The sequence below is a fragment of the Protopterus annectens genome, chromosome 16.part0, assembly GCF_019279795.1.
Source record: "Protopterus annectens isolate FY-2018-M chromosome 16.part0, PAN1.0, whole genome shotgun sequence".
Taxonomy (NCBI): domain Eukaryota; kingdom Metazoa; phylum Chordata; order Ceratodontiformes; family Protopteridae; genus Protopterus; species Protopterus annectens.
This window is the reverse complement of record NC_056750.1, coordinates 678790070-678810164: the sequence shown is the minus strand read 5'-3', so window position 1 is coordinate 678810164 and position 20095 is coordinate 678790070. Positions and strand designations below refer to the sequence as shown.

Below are 20095 nucleotides of genomic sequence, written 5' to 3'. Positions count from 1 at the left end.
TTGCCTATTGCAGAATCCTATGCATCCACATTTTCCTTATTTTGAGGACTTGCTGATTTTTGCATATTCTGTATTCAGGTGCTTGGAGTCCTTAAGACAAGGTTGAATCCCTCTTTTCCCACATGGGCTTCAAATCGAACATTCAAAAGTCCTTTCCAAGACCATCTCAACTAATTGTTTTCCTGGGGTGTTAGATGGACACAGTAAAAAAGGATGGAATTCCTGACAGAAGACAAAGTTCTGACTTATCAGGGCAATTTCTTGGATTTCTCTCTTCTAGATGTGGCTTCAGTAAAAGAGTTCCTCAAAATTCTAGGCCTCATGGCATCAGTGATCCTCATGATACCACTAATCAGTGGTACTTGAAGAATTGTTGGTCCCAGCACCTTCATCCCTTGGATTTCCAGGTACTGGTACTGAGATATGTGAAACAGGACCTTCAGTGGAGGGAGGAGGGATCAACTGTCTCAGAATCCAGGACTCCTTTTCTCTATTCAGACCGCAGTCTAATCTGTCTAAATGAAGACTTTAGATTCTGCATGGGATTCAATGTCCATGGGAGTTCAAGTGCAAGCTTGTGGAGTCCTTGGGATACATCAAAGCACATACACATAAAAGAAATGCTGGCAATGATTCCTTAAACACTCTTCATCCCTTATGGACTCCAGGTCCTCTTCTAGTGGTCACAGACAACATTACCATAATGCTGTACCTGAATAAGCGAGTACAAGGTCATACCCTCTTTGCCATTTGGGTCTATAGCATTCTGAGACTTTTCAGGTTTCATACATTCTGTCAGAGCAGAGCACAGTGGTAGGTGGGTTTCAACCTATTTCATTATGCTGTTGCTAGATTTGTTTTTTTATATAGTATTGTGACTGGCTGTAAATTTCTCTTGGTAGATGATTCTGGCTTCTGGTACTTTACTTCCCATTTTTCTGGAAGCAAAATTGCCTGAACACTCACTTCCTATGACAGCTGAAGGCTTTCCTCTTAGGAAATGCTCAGCCAATCACCTGTCACAGAAAAAAAGAGGGAGGGGAGCCTAAGCTTTTGAAAGCTGGCCAGTACTGGGTTACCTTGGCAGAAAACCCAAAATGCCACTGAGGCACAAAGAAATTCGAAAATCCTCTGTTACAGGCAAGTAGGATTTGTGCAACTGTACTTTTGTATTATTCTTGTTACTGTGTAGATAGTCACAACCTGACTTCCTCTGGACTATTCTGACTACACAGTTGCTTCCTAGTTCTACTTCAGCCATACATTCTTTGGTGACATTGTGGTTGGTCATCATGAGAATAATGGTGATGTCACACTCACTATGCTAAGGCCTTGAGTTAACAGAAGGTGGCAATGAATAATAAACATGACAGATATGTCCTTTTTGTTTTAATGCTACTTACTGTTGTTAATGTAAATTATACCAGTAACAAAATAGAAAGGAAATGCAGTTTCAAGGTAAAATATTAAACTGAAATGTGTCAAAATGTGATTAATCTCGATATCCTGCCCTGACGACATTAAGCTTTGTAGTGAAAACTGGTTAGCTGATTTTGAGGCTTTTAGTAACAGTATTCATAAACTGCAAGGAAATATCTTCTGTAAAATATGTTTGTGTTAACACTTAGTAAATACCTTTATTTAAATGTATTTATAGCTGTCTCAGGAATTTTTTTTTAATATAATGGAAAGTTAGGTGGAAATAAATGTTGAAAAACCAGTGATTTAACCCAGTCAGAGAACATTATACAATAATCTTCCACATGCGATGATAACTCTCAACCTTCCATTTCCAAATGTGGAAAATTATCTTGCACAAGGTGGAACACTTACTAATGACTTCGGCTAAGAAGCTCACAGCATAGTTAATGGTTTCTTCATGTGTAAGAAGAGCTCTTTCGATAAACTAATACGATACAGTATTACTTACCACAGACATTTGTTAAAAAAAAATATTGAATGTACACCAAACCCTTCAACTGTGGAATAGTAAGGAACAAAGAATTTTTAAAAACGGTGTAGATGTATGTACATGACATTAGGATTTTATTTCTAAACATAATATAGATCCACCATCTCCAGCCATCAATATAAGTATATTTTTACATTGTAACATCAGCAAGTTACTGAATGTAATTACTTTATAGCTCACCGATTTTATTCTGAGATTAAGACAGACAGATTCTGGCTTGTTTCAAATAACTGATAAAACTGATAAGAAGGTTTAAACATTTTGAACTCTACAAGAAAGTATATAATTTCCCTTTAAAGTTTCAAGATTTCACACTTTGATTCTAACAGTTTAGTTCCATTTCAACAACTGACCTACTATCTTGGAGGATTTCCCTTTCATGAGTGTATGAGAGAAAACACTTCACACATTCATTTGATAACTGTGCTGTTTTTTTTTTTTTTTAAGTTTACATATTTCATACATAATGATAATACAGATCAGAAAGTGTAAGAAACCGACAAAGTCACATGTGATTATGTAACCAGATGTTACTATTGCCCAATAACTCAGACATTAGCTACTGAATTTTATGAGATATAGTTAATGCTGGGTCATGAATTCAAAACAGCTAAGATTTTATAATCTGCATTTTAATCCCCCACTTTATAATGCAGAGTGCAATTCTGAAACTTAGGAAAAGAAGACAGCTTAACATTTCTGGCAAAGTTAAACATCAGTATTTTGGTACTGGTTATCATGGCACTGTTTTTTTTTTTTTTTCAGTATTATTTATCTTAGTGGCTATCATCTAGAGTTAATCTTCAGACTGTCATGTGACCACTTCATTTCTTCTGCTGTCATGAGAGTTGACACAGAATCTTATCCCATGTTCTGCCAAAAAAAAATTGATATTGGATATATACAAGCTAAACTTACCATGCTGCTGGGTCATATTCTGCCCAAACACGCACATACTCATCCAGGTGATGCGGCCCAAGGATAGAGGAATCCCTTGTCAAGTATTCAAAGTTATCCATAATAACAGCAACAAAGAGATTTAACATCTGTAGAGGAAGGGAGGTAAAACAAGGTCATAAATAATGTACATATGGTAAGGGCTTATGAGATGAAACTGGACAGTTCACATTTTCACTATAATAGTCCATGTTTAAATTTTAATTGGATAACCACTAAAAGCAATAGTGAAAAAAGTAAAATAATTTGTAGCTCACTATTAGGTGTTAGCTATAAGATTCCAAATTTCATTCATTTTAGAGTAGGTATTTATATTACTGGTGACTTCAGAAGTAAAGATAAATGCTGCTCATTTTAAGAAGGCATGCTTGAAATGTGATACAGAAAAAGCAGCAGGTCATTTGTAAGACCTGGAGTGGCAGTGAGGGCCCTGCATTATACAGTAAGCCACCAAGGCTTGGACTGCAGTGAATGGATAATATATCAGAGAGTAACTCCTTGCATAAACCAATACTTCATGCATTCAGCAGTGACCTATACCTAACTCAGTGAGTTGGTAGATAACAAGAACTGTGTTTAAAAACAATTCTAAAACAGATGTGAAGAATGTGGTACCATCTGAAGGGGTAAGCGAGGAGATACAGCAGTCACTATACATCAGTGGTAAGTGCCTTTTAATTTCACCCTCTCTCTCTCCATATATCACTGTAGCCCACAAAACTCACCAAGGGGTGTAACTGAATGAGATGGAACTATTCATTTCAGATACTGTTGGCTGACCTAATTTGTCTTTTCTGTACCTATCCAAGGGTAAATTGTAATTAGGGAGTAAAACTCTTATTTTATTTTATTTATTTTGTCCTCTCATAAATGTGAAAAGTCTGAATGAGCCAATGGCCCATTTTCAGTGGAGGCCATGGGAGAAAAGCTCCACAACAGATTCAAAAATATTTAAACAGTAGTTGATGGGCAATTATAAAGGGAGAAAAGCCTAGCAACAGATTATATATTTTACAATGAGCTAGGGAGAAATGCTCAACAAAAACACAAAACATTTACAGTAGTTCATAAATAGTTATATACAAAGGGAGAAAATCCCAACAACAGATAAAACACAGATTCATTACAATTACAAAATATTACTAGAATAAATTGCGACCAATACAATATGCACTCTACAATAGTTATGGCAATGTGGATTAAGTGTGTTCAGTTTAGGCTGTTACATTTAAAAACATGCAAAAGTGCACACTGGCTAAGTGGTTAAGCAAGTTGTTATTAACCAACAAAGGATGTTTTTAATTCCCATAATGAAAACCTTTGTCGCAGTCATTAAGCAAAGACAGATTTTTCTAGCTGGAAATTTGTTAAAACATAAAACTACAAAATAATATTATGGTAAGGTTTATAAAAGTAGACAAGGGGGAATGTTTATTATGGATAGTAATAAATGCATATTTTGAGAATGGTAATTTTGTTGGCTGATAATGAAAGTTGCATTGAAACACCTAACAGCATGCTCCAAGCAAACAGACTGCATCCTTCCTGACTTGATTTACATTGGATTTGAAGATTTAGAGACATTTTTTCTGAAGGTACACAGCTGAGACTGGGTTTTTTGTTTGGTATCCCCAAAATTCATAAGAACTATTGAGGCTCCTCTTTTTATGTCACTGGTTCAAGTTGACGCACAAAAACAGGGCCCTGGCATGGTATACGACTAAGAAATTTAAGTTCAAGGAACAGTTGTAAATATCAAATGGCTAATTATAAAAAAAGATATTTTTGACAAGCTTTTCACATTCAAATGTAATTGAAAATTACTGTATAATTATTTGTCTATTCAATTAGTAAAGCCTTTCAGGTTTTCTACCTTTCTAGGGTGCTTATTATGCTGTTGGCCAAGACATTAAAATTCCAAAAATATATGGTTTGCATAGGTGTACCAGTTTTAAGTAGTTTTATTTTAAGTTATGGATGCTAGTATATAATTTATGGAAATCATTCTTTTATATCCTGGCATCTAATTAGCAAACAGCTAAGTTCCTTTTCTTGTTGGTTAATATTAACTTATTAGGGGTATTGCATAGAGTCCTGCATGTGTAAGTTATCCATTATTATATGCGCTACTCTTAAGATCACTATTTCCCTGTATAATTTCTTTCTTCAGCACTGCTCTTTAATGCACCTTTTCCATGCTACCACTTCTTAACACTGGCACGGTGTAAGTGATATTTTCTAAATTATTTTTAAACAGGCTGGCCTGTGGAAAAAATAATTTTACTTTGAGCTACCTTCCTGCCACTTTGGTCCACCACGCAACTTACAATTTAAACACGATTTTAAATGATTCATGTTGGGAATATGACAAAGCTAAAAGAGTTAACACATTCAAATTAAAGTATTACCTGTTACTCTAGGTTGATGCGGGAGACTACATTTTATGTCACTGTTTCACTAAGAATTTGCTTGCAAATGATTTATTTTTGCATATTAATCAACATTCTAGCAGTGTGAAGCATAATCTCTGGCATTGTATTGCACTTTCATTTTTCAAACTGTTTTTTTCACAATATTCTTTTTCCATTAAGACAGGATTTAAATACACTGCTCATGTTTTCCACTTAACAAAGCAATCTTGATCCGACAAGATGCAGTTGTTATGGTTCTGTTATTATGGTCTTCATTACTCTATAAATGGATGTGGTATATTAGATCTCTCCCCCACCATGCAGCTGCTAGATCATGCACATTTACTTTTCATTACTTTAATTGCTGTTAGTGTATTTCACCCTCAGGTTACCATCTCCTTTGGACTCAAGGCATTATAAAACTACAGCTTTCTCATTGTTTTTCACCAGTTAAGGAGGTCTGTCATAGCAGTCATAGCAAATGTGAAACAAGATTATTTTATGTACTGGTTAACTTTTTATTACTATGGCATTTTTGTGCTTGTTTTATAGGCAAACTATAGGTTAAAGTTAGCCACTAGTTACCTTTCAGATAGTTGTACATCATCCCATCCCCTATGCCCTGCGAGTTTATTCAGCTTTTCTCAGGTCATTTTAATTGTTGTTGGTGTATTTCAATCTCAACTGACCTTTTTGCTGTAGATATTTTATGTTTTAGTATCATATTGCAGTCAGTAGTTAGGATTATGCTGAAAATCTGTATTTATAAACAGTCTCTTTTGGAATCACAATACATATAGACAGACACACACACACAAATATGCAGTATATCTACATTTGTAAACAAATTCTGTGTTTGAAATAGTGATACACCTCATATCTAAGCATTTTTACTTTTTTTTAAGTCTTACTCTCTCTATGTGTGCCTGCTAATTTATACGGCTTTGCTTCAGGTCACACTATCTGCTGTTTGAATATTTCAACCCCAGTTAATTTGCAACTTTGGGCTGCATAGATTACATTTTCTGGAGTAAGACTGCAGTTTTTAGTCATTTTCTCAAGCTATACAGGACCATGCTGGAAGCCTGCTTTTACAGACAAATTTTAATGAAAATTTTCAAACAGCTTCAAGTCAACATCATATGCTTTTGTTAAGTTTCCATCCCCATAATGTTCTGTCATTCACTTTATAGGTATACTCTTATTTAAAGTAACAGTGTCAAATAGACATCCATCTACATTATTTTAGATGACTACCACTTAAGTCACTATTGTACTAGACTATGTTAATTGGGTCTTGCCCCAGTAACTGGTCATACATCATAGCTTAAGGGCACATTCCACACAAACTGTTGGGAGCTTCAATCTAAAGACAGTCAGATTTCCTATGTCACAGTTTTTTACCACTGAAGTGCACTCCTCTTATGTCCTTTGTAGGACCATCTGTCAAGATAATGATCCTAGGTAGATAAGTTCTCACTGAGGAAAACTTTCCAGTAGAATTTAGTTTTTGAGGAAAACCTGTGTTTTCCTGAATGAAATGTTCTATTTCTGATAGAACTTTCCTACATATTGTACAGGTTTATGTTTTTAGGGCAGGAATATTGTGGTTGTGCTGTGCTGTCAGTGGTTTACTTATCTCAGCACCATTTATCTACTTTATTTTACCAACTCTTTCAGGCTGCTGTAATCACTTGCAAGGTCTCATTCATAGCTTATCTATGGAACAGCTACAGGTCTTTGCAGTTTTACACTCCTCTATCTGTGAAAAGAAGAAAGTAGTTAAGGAGTCTCCGGGTGACAGGCTGGTTCATGTTTTTTCTCAGCCACTGGTGGGTGGCTCTACTGTGGCCATTCTTGGTTCCTCACACAACTTATATTTTTCTCTTGGTCCTTCTAGTGTTGTACCTACAGCCACCACTTTTGTGGGTGTAGGCATGCCTTAGCTGGGCAAGGGTTAACCTCTCTTGTTGGTCTTAGGGGAAAGGACAGGTGAAGGTCCTTCAGTCTACTGACATAGGGATCCTGAATCTGAGACTGCCTTCCCCTGTTTCTATTAATATGGACAAGAGAGATTTGCTGTAATTTGCTAAAGAACTCACGTCTACATTTTTATTGCCTACTACTGCAGTAAGAAAAGAAAAAGAAACAGAGCCCCCTTCTCTTTCTCATTTGAAGTGCGGGCATTGCAGGGGAATGTGGTATTTCAGGAATTTCTGCTTAATCTGAATACTCTGATTATGAAGAAAGTATTATTTTAATTTCCTCTAAATTCTTTTGCTGCTAATTTATGAGAGATGAGAGAGGGTTTTTGGTAGAAGCAGAATAAAACATTTATAAATAAATTGTATTACAATTAATTACAGCTGGATATGCTTAAATTTGCAGTTGTCCATTCTGTTTTGCCTGCGTTACAGAATGTTTTCTCACTACTTCTAGTTTGTGTGACAGATAATGTCCTCCCAGAAAATCTGACAGGTTATATAGGGTTTCTTAGCTTGATATGCTATTGTTTTCATAGGTTCATAGGTTGGTACTAGGCTATCAGCCCTAGGGCCTATACAAGCCTAGCCATAACAATTCCCTGGCTATTTCTTCCCACATTATTTACTTTCCTTGACCCCTGTCTAGCAAGGCGACTGACGTGATCCCTGGGGTGAATTTCCTTTCTCCCATCCAATCGTCAAGGTTCCTCTTGAAGAGGTCCAAAGAGGCACTCTGCTTGACATGTATGGGCAATCTATTCCAGAGTCTGGGGAGTCTCTGGGTCAGGAACCTATCCCGCCAGCATGTTTTGTTTATTGTGATGACAAGGTTTAGATCCCTGGAGCGTGTAGCTCTGAGGGACTGGGATTTCTTTAAGTGTAGCATGTCCAACAGCTCTGGGTTTGACATGGCCTTGTATGTTAAGCAGAGATCGCCTCTGAGTAGACGATATGCGACAGAGTATAGCTGGAGTTTTAAGGCGGTCAGCGTAGGGCATCTGCTTTAGGCCTGTGATTCTTTTAGTGAGGTATTTCTGAGGCCTTTCCAGTTGTTGCAGATGTCTTGAGAGGTACATACCAAATGGGGCGTTGTATTCTATAATGGGTCTAATGAGGGATGAGTACAGTGGGACAATGACCTCCTTTTTTTCTGGATGAAAAGCCCTTCGTGATGAGATGTGCCACATAGAAGGATTTCCTGACTGTTGTGGCGATGTGGTTATCGAAGGTGAGACCACTGTCCACCTGTGTCCCTAAGTCTCTTATCACACTTTCTGTGTTTAGCGTACTGCCACCTATATGGTAATTCATGGATACATGTTTTTTCCCAAAGGGGATAACAATACATTTCTTGGCATTGAGCTTGAGCCCATGGCTCTGGCACCAAGCATCTGTTTCTGTAAGGCCCTTTTGTAGAGTATCCACATCATTTGGGGATTCAATAATGGCTCCCAGTTTGCAGTCATCTGCAAACTTTGTTAGCCAGAGTCCTTTAGTGTTGACCTGTACTTCAGAGAAGTAGATGCCAAACAAGAGCAGCCCCAGGACTGAACCCTGAGGTACTCCACTTGTCACTTGTCTGGAGCTGGATTTGGAGTCAGCTACTTTTAGTGTGGGTTCTATCAGTAAGCCATTTAGCAACCCATTGGGTGACATAGGGATTAATACCCAACTTAGTAAGTTTATCTATGATTCCAGAGTGGGGGATGGTGTCAAAGGCCTTGGCAAGGTCTAGATAGGCTGTGTGGACCACCTTACCCTTGTCCATGGCTCTGGAGACTGATTCAAAGAAGTCAATCAGGTTCAGGAGACAAGATCGGCCCTTCACAAACCCAAACTGGGTGGGGTCCAGTGTTTGAAGGTTGCCAATGTCTTTGTTTATAAGTTCCATGATAATACGCTCCATGGCCTTGCAGATAAGGCTTGTCAGACTGATGGGACGGTAGTTTCTGGGATCCAAGGTGGATTCCCCCTTGTGGATTGGGATAACTGTATCTCTGTGCCACTCAGTGGGCACGAAACCTGAGGTGAGGCTATGATTAAACATGACACTTAGGTGAGGTGCCAGTTCATATTGTAGTTCATGTAGTACACAGCCTGGGATGTCATCTGGTACCATGGATGCTGTATTCTTGGCTTTAGAGAGTGCGTTTTGTACCTGTGTGGCCGTTATTACTGGAATTTGGCAATCTTCCGGTATTGAGATGGGCCATTTAGGGGTTGAGAGGGGGGGTGAAGTTGACACTGAATCGATCTGCCAGGATATTGGCAATATCCTTTGGATCAGTATATTTATTGCCATTCTGTTTTAGCTCAGAGCAGATCTGAGCATTGCCATTTAGATTCTTGACATAGTTATAGAATGCTTTGTGGTTGTCTTTGGAATCTTTGGCAATTTTATTTTCATAACTAGCTTTGGAGGATTTTATGAGGCATCTCAGTTTCTTACTGAGGCTAGTAAGGGAGTTTTTTGCATCCTGGGATTTTCCTCTTTTCTGCAAAAGTTTCTTCCTTTTGTTGTAAAGTTTGTTTATGGCAGGGGACCACCAGTTTAGCTTCCTTTTTTTGGATGAGAGCATTTTGGTTCTATTTGGGATGGCACGATTCATGCATGAGTGGATGTGCTCGTACAGTGCCTTAGTGTAGGATTCAGCAGTTGAACTTTCAGTTCCCGTCTGCATGGGTGTCATGAAGTTTGTCACTTCTGACTTGAGTAGCATGAAGTTGGCTTTGGAGAAGTTTTTTATGGTGGTTTCTTTACTGGGGGGTGGGGGTGGGATGTGGATGTTAAGGGTGATTTTCTAGCTTCTCTATCTAAAACTGCTTTTGCTATAAGATTACTGCTACTAACACTTTCCCGTCTGACACAGTTTGGAAAGATTTTGGCAAGTAAATGAATAAAGTGTACTCTTCTGCTTTCTTTCAGGATTTAAACTGCCAAGCTAACATGTTAAAGTTTGTAATTTTATATTTTGAGAACATGCAAAAGCTGAATACCTCCTTAACTCATTAAAACACAGTAATGCCTTCAGATATTTCTGCAGTTGTATCCTACTGATGCCTCTAGATGTGAAACATCGCTTGTTCATATTTGCATTAATACTTCCAAAATCACACTTTGAAGTATTAAAACATTTCTTCTTGACGCTTACTCAATGGCAAACGCAACTGTATTGATTTTGACCTCTGTCTAGTGCAAGTAAAGAGATATTACTCGTTCATCTATTTATTTAAATTGTCATACATTTCATATTTTTTCCAAATAGTTTGACAACCAAGAGGCAAAGACAGAGTTGCTTAGCGTCACATGAAAGCTGTCAGATGGATGAATAAAATGGTAACAGCATGTATAATAACTCGAGTAGTTGCTGAGATACTGTAAGTTATTTTTACAAAACATTACAAATGTAATAGTTATTGTGTTACTTGTAATTCAGTTTAAAACATAGAAACTAAAGAATTCTATCACTGTAAAAAGAGTTTGTGCTGAAATGTTTGCCATTTGCCCTTCTTTAGTAACCTCTGTAGTTCCAGAGATACGAACATTGTTTGAAATGTGAGGACAATCTGATTCTTTCATAAAGCTTTAGTCTCAGCCCATTGGAAGTTGCAAAACAAACATCCAGATCTCCACGAGAGGGAATGAGTTACGATCTGCTTCGGGGTCAGTAATGAGAAGATTGGCTTGACTTTATTCTCAAAACCTTCCTGAAGAAGTTAAAGTTGAAATTATAACCTGTTTCAGATAAGAAAGATGCATTTGGCACTTCTGCAGCTGTAGTGCTTAAGAAGTGTGACAAAAGTGGAAGGTTCACTAATATTTTCAACTTTCTTTTTTCAAAAAAGTAATTTCCGTCCATTAGTTAATTGGTGTTTACTAGGCTAATGACCACAAGGGGCTTTTTAAGCCTAGCCATGCATCCCAAATGTCTGAGAAATTTTGATACCCTTGATAAGTATAAGCAGGGGCTTGGCAGATGAAACAGTAGCAAGCGGGGCCTGGTAGATAAACCATTTGCAGACTGCCTGTGTCCATTAGAGATATAGGAGCAAAACCAGGGATGAATTTCCTGTGCCCCATCCAATTATCCAAATTGCATTTCAAATGGACTAGACAGAAACTCTGCTTCACATGGATGGGGAGCCTCCTCCATAGACTGGGTAGTCTCTGGGATACGTACCCATCTCCAGCAGGTCCTATTTGTATCACAGGCAAGGTTTAAGTATTTAGAACAGGTAATTCTAGTGGTGTTTGTTTTGAAGATATGCAGGAGGACCTTCAGAGTGGGGTCTGACAATGCCCTGTATGCCAGGCATAGATCTCCCCCATCAAAGTCCTATAGAAGACAGTATAGAGGGATAGGGCCTTGACGTGGAATGCATTGGACAGTTTACTTAGGCCCAGTATTCTTTTAGTGAAGAAACTCTGTGGAGGTTCCAATTGTTGGATATGCCTGTTATGTACATACCATAAGAGGCATTGTACTCAATGACAGGTCTGATGAATGCCAAATAAAGTGGAACAATGACTTCCTCCTCTGCTCCCTTTTTCAAAAAGCAATTTAAGTAGCAAGGAGCTGTCAAACAGAAGTTAAAAAAAAAACATTGGCAAGGAGGCTTCAGAAAGAAAGAAAGGAAAAGCCTCAGAAAAATCAAGGCAGTCCTCTCAGTCAGCATGACCATGTGCCTTTTCAGGGGCCCCACACCTGCCCTTGCAAACTTTCTACTGCTCTGAGGAGTCATCTTTCCTTGTGGCATCAGACTGTCAAAAATGGGCTTTGAATGTAATTCAGCAGTGATACATTAGCAGTGGGAATCTTCCCCTCCCTTTGCCTCCCTTTCCAGGGATTCCTCTGGTCTCCTGGCTTCCTCCCACTTTGCATCCCATGCTGGCACAGGGAGTAATAGAACCACTGCCTCCCTGCCAGAAGGGCAAAGGCTTTTATTCAAGGATTTTTTTCTGGCATCATATAGGGAAGGATCGTGGAGGCCTGTACAGGGCCTTTCTTTTCACACCTTTTTGTCAAGATTCCAAAGTTCAAAGTACTCGCTCTTCTGATCTTTTTGCCTCTTCTCTCTTTTTTTGCTTTCATCTTAAAGCTAGACTTATACGACGCTTATCAACATATTTTCATTTGCAAGCAGTTCTGACACTTTTAACATCACTTGTGTGCGGCTTACTTTATCAGTTCACTGTTTTACCCTTCGGATTCTCCTCTTCTCCAAGAGTATTCGCAACGTTTCTAGCTCCAGTAATTGCTTATTGCAGACTTCAAGGCATTCACATTTTTTCATATTTGGATGATGGTCTTATTTTTGCGGACTAGTATTCCAGTGGTCAAGAGTCTTTAACAAATGTTCAGAATCTTTTAGTCTGTCTGTATTTTCAAATCAGCTTTCAAAAATTTTCTCTTGTCCTTTCTCACAGGATTGTAATTCATAGGTGTTTACTAGGCTAATTACCACAGCGGCCCTTTTACGCCTAGGCATGCATCCCAATTCTCTGACAAGTTCTGGTACCTTTGATAAGTGTAAGCAGGGGCTTGGGAAGAGAAACCTTTACAAGATTGGACCTGGGAGATGAATCCCAATTGTTGGATATCCCTGGATAGGTACATACCAAAAGGGGCACTGTACTCAGTGATAGGTCTGATGAATGCAAATATAGAGGAACAATGATTTCTTTCTTCCTGGATGCCATTCCTTTGTTTATAAAATTGCACAGCACAGAATGATTTCCTCACTATTGTAGATATGTAATGGTCAAAGGCTAGATTACTGTCTAGATGTGCCCAAGTCCTCTGGCTACTGTAGCATTAAGCAATACTGTACTCTTCACCAAGAAATCCTTCAGCCAATAAATTGCACCAGTTCCCCAAAATTAGTAAATTTCTTTTTGCCTCTTCCTACCCTCTTACTGGTCTTTTTCCGCCCCATTCCCTCCTACCATATCTCCCCCACACATTTTACCCACGTCCAAATTATTTTGACCATCCCAGTGGTCTACAACTAACCTCCTTCTATTGGCCAAACTTTCAGTACCTCAACAAATGAATCTCACCTACTATCATCCAGGCACTGGAAGATTATGCAGACTTAGGCTAAATAACTGACATATAGGATTAAAGAGTCAGTCAATAGAGAGCCCTGGTCCACCACCTTAAAATGAATATTTATGAAGCATTATGATACAAATGTTAAGATTGAGTTGCTTTTGTACTAAATATTATATAAACAATGATACTGTAACATTTAATTAAAGGTTTAGAAGCGCTCATCTGCCAAAAAAGGATATTCCTACAATAAAGAATAGTTCAGGAGAGATCCATGGCTGTTTTCTTTGGACAATGGTTATTCAGACAAGTATTCAGTTAACAATTTAGATATGTGCTTCAGAAGTTTTGTCTTCTCATGATCTAGATATCCAGCTTGGTTTGTGGTTTAGCTCTGCATTTATTAGTAGTCTGTTATGGACTGCATAAGCTGGCCCACTCAACCACTCACACCGGTTTCTCAAAGCTAACCACATTAGGAGGTGTATCGTCTTTGGTGTTAATAAGCTGTCCATTTTTTGAGGCATCAATAACAAAGAAAATTTTAAAATGTTTTTAAAAAGAAGGAAGTTGACATTAGTCATGTGTAAAGTCATGTGACTTTGTCTTATCTTTATAAGTGGATTTTTGTGATTTTCACTTTAGTACGATGAATGAAAGTGCCTACAAAGTGGAATAAAGTTTATGCTATTCTGTTTTGTTTTTATTTTATTTTCAGTTGTTTATGACAATTTTGTTCATTTAGGTGTTTTTATTGATATTATTTCTAGACAGTTGTCTCATGCTATTTATTGCCTTTTGTTATATTTACCATAACAGGTCAATTCCAGGCAGGGCTAGGTCCCATTCCACAAGGAATTTGGCTTATTTGTTACTTTCTGGAAAGGGATGGACTTAAGATATTCTAGAAGCAGATGCTTTGTCCTCTGCACATATATTTAAGCAATGCAAACTGTTTTCCTTTTCTGGATCTTAAACAGGTTTTGTTAGGACCACTCTCCAGGGGCTAATGGATTCTTAATTAATTTTTCTTCATCCCTTCTTAATTCGAGTTTCTAAGCTATGGTAATTGATGCAATTAACTTAAGCTACTGCAGCAGTAATCTGCATATTGAACATAGTATAGTTGTGTATGTGTATTTTCAGGTCTATGTTAAATTATCGAAAATTGAATTCAGCGAACGTTCTTTCCATCGAAAATACCTTTCAGCAAATTCTGAATATTGCGATCACAGTACAGTGAAGATTGAAAATTTGCCTTTTCCTCACTGTAGTGCGATCTCAGAGTTGGCATATATAATTAGCGTGGGGGTGTGGAGACCACTGCACCCGAGAAGAGCGAATTCGCTGAACAGTATTTTCGATGGAAATACCATTCGGTGAATTCAACTTTCAATAATTTAATATAGACCCTAAATTTTCTATCAGACCACTGTTGTACTAGATGCCAGTCCCTGTAGTTCCCCTTATTTTGGCTGCTTTTGTTTTGTGTTTCCAGGGTGTGGATGTACAGACACTTGTCTATAAATTCACTGCCAGGTTTGTTTCCATTCAAAGTTCTTTCCTCCCTTTTTCTTGGCAAAAAAGCTCTGATTGTTTTTATATTGGAACTCCACTTGAGCTCCTGACAGTGAAGGTGCCCTAAAACTTTGAAAGCTGGCCATTCACTGAGGTAAGATCTAATTAGTTTAGACTTCTGCAAAAGTGGTTTATTAGAATGCCTACTGTTATATTGTTTACTTACACAAACTTTTTTTCCTATTGTATATGCTCTTGTTTCTAAGACACTGTTCTGCATTTATAATGAACTATAATTGAAATATTTCATTCACTCAGTTTATTTAATATTAAAACTTTTATTCAGCACTATTTCCATAAATGTTAAGTTCCCATTTTGGTATTTCCTTGTGTTTGATGTTAATTTCGGTCTCTCTCTGTATATGGGCTGACTATAATATTGGTCTTCTCTTAACTGGTTCTGTCATCTTATAGTCCCTTCCTCATATCTATTTTAATAGCTCTCCATTCCAAGTGCTAACTTTTCAGCAGGGATCTGACTTATCTTTCTTTGGTATATACTAAATTGATGCAAAATGAACCAGTAGGAGTAACTGGTGAAGCGGTGTTGTATTTTCTGGATCATATTGGAAAGGATAAGCACTTAGTTCTGTACATCTCTGTCTGTCTAAATGAGTGTAAATGGTGTAATGATTATAAGATGTTTTTTGCACTGCACATGATGGAAGTCATGGAGGGTATTACTTAATGTTTTGGTTTACTGCACTGGTCATTTCGTGAGTCTTGCAGATTTATAAAGCAAAGATGTCAATAAAAATGAAATCAGCAAAACCACAGGACATAATAAAACAGATTTACAAAAACAATTTTTCTGTGTACCAGTAAGACATCACAAGACATCAGTAAGAAGAATCTAATCTCCTGCATATTTTTTTTTCTGTAAATCCATTTCCCACATGGTAATGCATTCATGTACATAACGTATAAAGTAGTACAATATCAGAAATGTTCTTTCTCTGCAGGTAACATTGAATTACCAATATGCTGTTGATTGTTGTTTGTTTGGATGACTATAACTGAAAAAATTCCTCAATTAATGTTTCAGGCAAGAAACAAGATTTAGAAAGATAAAACATCGTAATTAACTTGATTAGTCTCTCTCTCTCTCTCTGGATTTTAAGAGGCCTTTATCACTATACTAATACATCCTTAGCATCTTGATTAAGTTATTAATTAACACTGGAAAAGTGTAATGCCTCATTATTGCAAATATGTAGTAAGGAATTAGCTTACCAGAAATGAGCACAGAAATATGAAAGACACAAAGTAGAAGTAGGCAAAATCATTTCCACACTCATTGGCACCCATGCCAGCACTGCTGTCACATGGTCGTTTACCCAGGCAGGACAGCATAATTTCATGCCAGGCCTCTCCCGTTGCACTCCTGTATGGAAAAAGAAAAGACAACAGAAAGGGTAGTCTGCTTATGTTTTCATGTAAACAGTTCAGGTAGCTAAAGTCTGACACCCCTTTTCATTCTTTCCACATTTCCCTAACCACAATCACACATATTATGTCATGATGATTTTCTACAGAATGATGAGTTGGATACAGACTTCAGATGGGAAATGGGCAATGCCTGTTATTTTACTAGCACAACTCTTTGACCTCAGATGCTTGCAATGCTTGTTTTACATTTACATAGTTAAGTGTGTGCAGCGGATACTGTTGTAGCCTCACAGCAAGAGGTTCTCCAGTTCAATTTTTGGCTGGGGTGCATTCTATGTGAAGTCAACATGCCCTCCTCCCTATTCACATGGGTTTTTCTGGGCCTTCCAGCTTTCTCCCACACTTCAATGACATGCATTAGGTGGACTGGACACTATATTCGCCGTAGGTGTGAGTGTGCATACGTGTGGGTGGTATGGAAATCTGCAGCAGCAGGGCTATCCACCTGGTGGTGTGAACCTTGGCTGTAGAAGATTGTGACTGTTGAAGTGACCCCCTAATCCAATTTTGAAAAATGGGGAAAAAGGAGTTGTGGATGGATAGTTGGATAGTCTTTCATGTCTTTTTCATCTCTACCCCAGTACAGAAAAAGATTTATGTATCTATATAGTGTATACTTTCACTAAAAGACAGCAAGAATTCCAATTCGTAAGCTGAAGTTGTAGATATCTCTCAAAGCAAGGAAAACAGAACTTTGGTGATAATAAGACTACAAGGTGTGTGTGTGTGCATGTGCGTGTGTGTGTGTGTGTGTGTGTGTGTGTGTGTGTGCGCGTGGGGGGGGGGTCATTGGCCTGAATGCAGATTTCTAAGAAAGCCCAATACACTGAAAAGTGCATTTTCTGTGCAACTTAATTTTTTATGTAAAGAAATGCAATCTGTATCTACCAAATTTCAAGTGTATTAAGACACTGCTACTATGTTGTGATGGCTGTTGTTGAACAGTTTTCAAACTAGTCCATTTCATACCTTAAGAAGGTGTAGAATGCAGTGTGTTTTAACAGGGTATACTGGTGTTCCTGTGGTAATTAGGGAAGATTTATTATAGGTGCACTTTATAAAATCGGCTGTACAAGTTCAATGGGATGATGAATTGGGGGCATCACCGAGGGCAGTACTTGTACTATCTCTATTGTTGGCATACTGCTAGACTGGGTAAGTAAATAACCAGAAGCAGCAAAACAGGATGCGCAGTCATACCGCCGGCTGGTTAACTTCATGGATTCCTAACTTGAGTAAGTGGTTTGTGTTTCAACAGCATCTTGAATTTAACATAAGCAAATAAGCTATGGTAACCTTCAACGGTTTAAAAAAAAACAAGCATTGAAAGAGATATTTGCATATATATTTTTGACAGTAATCTTATTTCATGACATAGTGAGAGAACTGGAAGTTTAAAATTCATCCAGTGATACATTTACTGTATTCTTATTCATCCTGGCCAGTTTACAGAAACAATGCAACAACAAACATTCCTTGTTTAAATGATTGCTTTTTCTTTATAAGGAAGTCCCCTGCACATTTCCCTCATGCAAAGGAGTGATGATTACTGAAATGTAGTAAATTCTGAGATTACTGTAACTATGAGAAAATTGTGGTTTTCTGGCTGCTATGGTCTGCCAAAAGTGCTGGTCTCTTGTTTGAAAGCATGCTCTTTAACATAAAGGACCTATTGGATTTATCATCAGCTGAATCTGTTGGCAGCAAAATGCTATACTAATAAGAAAATGTTTACTGTATTACATTTGATTTTGCATGGTAGTGCAAAGCAAGATGGTGCAAAATCCTTATTCTTCATATAAGCCTCTGATAAGACAAATTGCAGTTTATAACATAGGGTTTTTTGTTTGTATTTCCTAAACTGAACAGTTGACCTAGTCAGAACTATTATATCAAACAAATAAGAGAGAAGGTAAATTAGATTACGCGAACCAAATGAAATCACTCTCATACTGTTTTCACTGTCGCTCAGATGATTTAATAAAGACTTACAGCTAATATTCAATGAATTAACTAGTCTCTATTTCTGAACTATAATTATATATTAATAATAATAATAATAATAATATCTTAATAGCAAGAAAAGGTGCAGGCTCATTACTTCACTCAGCACTTCTCGGTACTTTGGAATAAAGTGTCACTATGCATGTGAAAAACCTCTGGCCTAAGAGAATCCTAGGCAAAAACAAGATATTAACTGGGAAAAAAATTCCATATATGGTTTGAAGGTCATCTGATTTCCTAGTGACGATAGGTCATACATTTGCTCTGTTACTATAAACTTCTAAAAAGGAAGCATTAATCTTACATTTGAGGGAGTTCGTTGTAGCAAAAAATCACAATGTGTGTTGCTCACCACTGAAGTTATATCATTTTCATATTTTATTCAATAGTGATACTTTCTTTCATAATGAAAATGCTTGGTAAACCTGTGCTTGTTTCATTCCGATATTAGCAGTGACAGCTAGTGAAGCAGTGGTTACATGTAAGGAGTGCTGGGAAGCTCCTTAAAATAGTACCCATAGGACCTGTTCTCTCAAAGTGTAGCCACACAACCCAAAATATACTTATCTCTGGAAAGTATACCTTTTATCCATTAAAAATACTCTTTGAAATGACATGCTTTCACAAAAATATATTTAGATAAGCAATCATTATGGTGAAAAAAATGGCAATTTAACAAAACGTATGAGCATTTTATTTCAGTTCTAGTCTTTTTCATTGCACAAAATGAATAATTTTAAAAACAGTACACTGTGGCATGCATGGTATATGCATGGTGCAAGTTTGGTTATGAGAAGCTTTTTAAAACTTGTAAGTATAGTATTTAGTACCTGGCAGTGCAAAAATGGAAAAATAGCAAAATGGAAGTCCTGTTCCACTTCAGTGGAAGATACTATTACGATATCTTCCACTACAGGAATTCAGAGACTGGTCTCAGAAATGTTCTAGTGAGAGCCACCTGTGTCATTTAAACCATATTTAAAAATAAAAGCTGCCACCATAGTGCAGGTCTTCTCTTAAAATATTATGTTCAAAATCTAAAAATGGAATGCTGCATCTGTATTCCATTTCTAAATAGTAACTGGTTACATTGTGGATGCCTGGTTGTGGAGGTTATGACCTACTGATGTCCAACAGGGAGCAAAAACGTCTGCTTATGTTTGCATCTCCAAGAGTGTAAAGTTTGTAATATAACTCTGTTTACTCCCAGAGACTATGCTATTCTATATGAAAACTAACCTGACGTTCTTACTGAGCAATTGTAAATATGCATGTCTTTATGTGCTTGTTTTTCTTCTGTGTTAGTATTGAGAAGTTTAGCTTGGTTTCATTCTCAAAATCTTCCTGAAGATATTAAGACTGAAATTTTAAGTTCTCCCTTAGATAAGAAGTTTATGTCTAGCCCCTTTGCAGCTGAAGTATTAAAGTGTAATGAATGGGAAAATTAATACAAGGAGTGACTCAGATTTTTTAATCATCCATTTTCAATGGAAAAAAATCTCTCCCCTCAGCTCCCATTTTCTATAAGCCATCTAAGCAGTTAAGTGCCAGCAAACAAGATTTTAAACAATGGCAAGGAAGCTCAAAATGAAAGGAAAACTTCAGAAAGTTAAGGATAGTTCTTTCAGTTGGTATGATTAATTTTCAGCTCAGGCTTCTCTCTTTCCCACCCTGGCAACCTCTCAA

The 20095-nt window shown here is 37.4% G+C and overlaps 1 protein-coding gene across 1 annotated transcript in view; it reads right to left on the bottom strand.

Moving 5' to 3' along the window:
• Positions 1 to 20095, bottom strand: part of CACNA1B (calcium voltage-gated channel subunit alpha1 B) — a 3578581-nt gene that overhangs the window by 613825 nt on the left and 2944661 nt on the right. The window contains exons 38-39 of the mRNA XM_044058770.1: positions 16190 to 16340; positions 2891 to 3018 (exon numbers count right to left, since the gene is read on the bottom strand). Coding sequence (XP_043914705.1) covers positions 2891 to 3018; positions 16190 to 16340 — 279 coding nt within the window. The remainder of the gene's footprint in view (positions 1 to 2890; positions 3019 to 16189; positions 16341 to 20095) is intronic.